Raw genomic sequence first — 2,478 nt, 5'->3', positions numbered from 1 at the left:
CACCCGCCGCCTCACTACTCTGCTCTTCCTGGTGTCCCCCTCCCCAGGAGGATTCAGTTCTCCGCTGAGCCTTTGTGCCGGAGCCGACGAGCTGCACGTCACCCACCAATCCAGCTCCCTTCCCGCCGCCCTTCCTGGTGGCACTAGTGTTTCATTAACCACCGCCTTGGTAAGTGGCTGGAGAGAGCCACCGCGGCCCTTCCTCTAGGGGTTTCTCGGGGTTTCTGAGGCAGTGAGGACCCCCCTCCACCCCGAAGAGGGCTGAGCTTGGGGGGAAGGGGCCCAAGGCCAAGGCACCTGAGCGTCCAGGAGGGGGTCATTTAGGAGGCTCCTGGGTCTGGATGGGCAGCCGATGGGCACAGGGGACAGGACCAAAGGGGAGGGCCTGGGCCGTGGGTGGCCGTCACCAGCCAGGGCCAAACCAGGGACATGGCAACAGGATCAGAAACCATCTGGGCCCCCAGGAGTTAGGGGAGACGCAGGTGGTTAGGGCGCCGAGGTCGAGGCTGGTCGCCAGGTGGCAACGGGCCCCTCTGGAGGCAGGAGATGCTGGTGAAGACCCCTTGTCCTCCCTCAAACCAGGACTGCGGCATCTTGGGCATCTCCAAACCCCTCTGGCCAGGATCCGCTCACCAGGCCCTGCCCTGGCTCTCCTGCCTCCAAACTGCACTCGGGGTAGAGCGACAAAGCCAAAACAGCAGCTTCTAGGCGGACACGGGGGCCTTGGCCAGGTGATGACCTAGCAGTGTCTATCACCTCGGATGTGGGAGTCAAGCTACGGCCACCTGCCCTATTTCCAGGAATTCAGGGGGTCCCCACTGGGCTCCCTGGTCAGGGCCTGCCTGAGGGTGGCCCCCTCTGTGGACGGAGGCTGGCTCCCCCCACCTCCAGGGCAGAGAAAAGACAGACCCTGAGTGATGTCCAGCTGGGGTCCTGGGGCCCACCCCCCCCACCCGCCGCAGCAGGGCAGAGAGCTGCGAGGGGGGGCGAGGGGAGAGTTCCACCCTCCCCCCTCCTCCCCCACTTTCTTTGTGGTTTAATTAGTATTTCCAAGTGGTGCTATCCCTCTGGGAACTCCAGAAAAACCCAGGAGAGATGCACAGGGAGCGTTCTTAGTTAGGAAGTGCCCCTCCAGGCTGGGAGCACTGGGGCTGGGGGCGGTTGGTGGAGGTAGGCAGGTGCAGGGACAGCTCCCAAGGCCACCAGCTCCTTCTGCACGGCCACGTCACACCAGGGACCCACCCCCCCCCCACCCCCGCCAAGCGCGGGAAAGGGCCTCCTGGGGCGGGCGGACTTCGAAAGTTAAGACAGAAATAGGAAAACTGATCTGTGAAAATATGGGCTGGTATTTTCACTATTTCGATTCCTTGTTTGTGCAACAGACAATAATCGTAACAGCTATTGTCTACCAACTGCTTAGGATGTGTAAACACCTTTTTAAGCACTGTGTCCCCTCAAGATTTCTATGTTGGAGTCCCAGCCCCCAGGACCTCAGAAAGTATCCATATCTGGAGACAGGATCTTTGAACAGGTAATTAAGGTAACACGAGGCCACTAGCATGGGCCCTGATCCAATAGGACTGGTGTCCTTATAAGAGAAGATCAGGACACAGACACACAGAGAAGGAAGAGCACGGGAAGAGACAGGGAGAAGACGGCCGCCTACACACCGAGGACAGAGGCCTCAGGAGAAACTGACCCTGTCCACACCTGGAACTTGGGCCTCCAGCCTCTAGAATAAATCGGTCTTAAATAAGCCCCCGTCTGTGATGCTCTGTTAGGCTCGTTCTGGCAGCCCAAGACCACTAATGCCTGTGAATCGTCTTGAATCACACAGACCCTCCAGGTAGGTGCTGTAGTTATACCATTTTGCAGAGGAAAAGACAGGCTCAGGGGAGTGAGCTGGGGCAGGGGATTTCAATCCTGAAACCCAGTCCTGCTCCGCGGGAGGCCGCCTCCCCGGCACCCGTGGCACATCCGGCCCCCCCCAAGCCCCCTCCCCGCACTCACCTGCCGGCTCTCACTCCTCCACACGCCATTGACAGTCTTGGTGGGGGCGATGGTCACCACGGGGGGCGTGCTAGGGACGCTGTGGCCCCCGGGGGGGACGATGATGGGGCCCATGGGCACGCGCTTGGGCGTGCTGGCCGGAGAGCTGTGGTTGGTGGCCGGAGAGGAGACGGGGGACGACTCACTGCTCAGTGAAGACCCTGCAAGAGAAGGACACAGCAGCCTGAGCGGGTGCCCCCCGGCCCCCAACAGCCGGGCAGGGTCACGCAGGCTCCTGCGGATGCCCCATCCCAGCCTGGGATCCGGGCGGTACCTCCCCACCCCCGCCCACAGACAGGGCCTCCCGTGCCGGGTGCTGCTCACCCCAAGCCTCCCCCCGAGTGGGGGAAAGAGCCGGGGGCAGAGCAAGTGTGGCTCGACGAGTTACACCCACGGCAGCTGGGGGCCGTGCAGGATGAGTGAGGGGCC

General features: G+C 62.0%; 1 protein-coding gene across 1 annotated transcript in view; it reads right to left on the bottom strand.

Annotated features, from left to right (window-relative positions):
* The window catches only part of GSE1 (Gse1 coiled-coil protein), a 34,454-nt gene that overhangs the window by 21,230 nt on the left and 10,746 nt on the right, over window positions 1–2,478 (bottom strand). The window contains exon 2 of the mRNA XM_007468414.1: window positions 2,011–2,210. Coding sequence (XP_007468476.1) covers window positions 2,011–2,210 — 200 coding nt within the window. The remainder of the gene's footprint in view (window positions 1–2,010; window positions 2,211–2,478) is intronic.

Source organism: Lipotes vexillifer, unplaced genomic scaffold (assembly GCF_000442215.2).
Source record: "Lipotes vexillifer unplaced genomic scaffold, Lipotes_vexillifer_v1.1 scaffold23, whole genome shotgun sequence".
In the NCBI taxonomy this organism is placed as follows: domain Eukaryota; kingdom Metazoa; phylum Chordata; class Mammalia; order Artiodactyla; family Lipotidae; genus Lipotes; species Lipotes vexillifer.
This window is presented reverse-complemented; position numbering and strand designations above follow the sequence as displayed.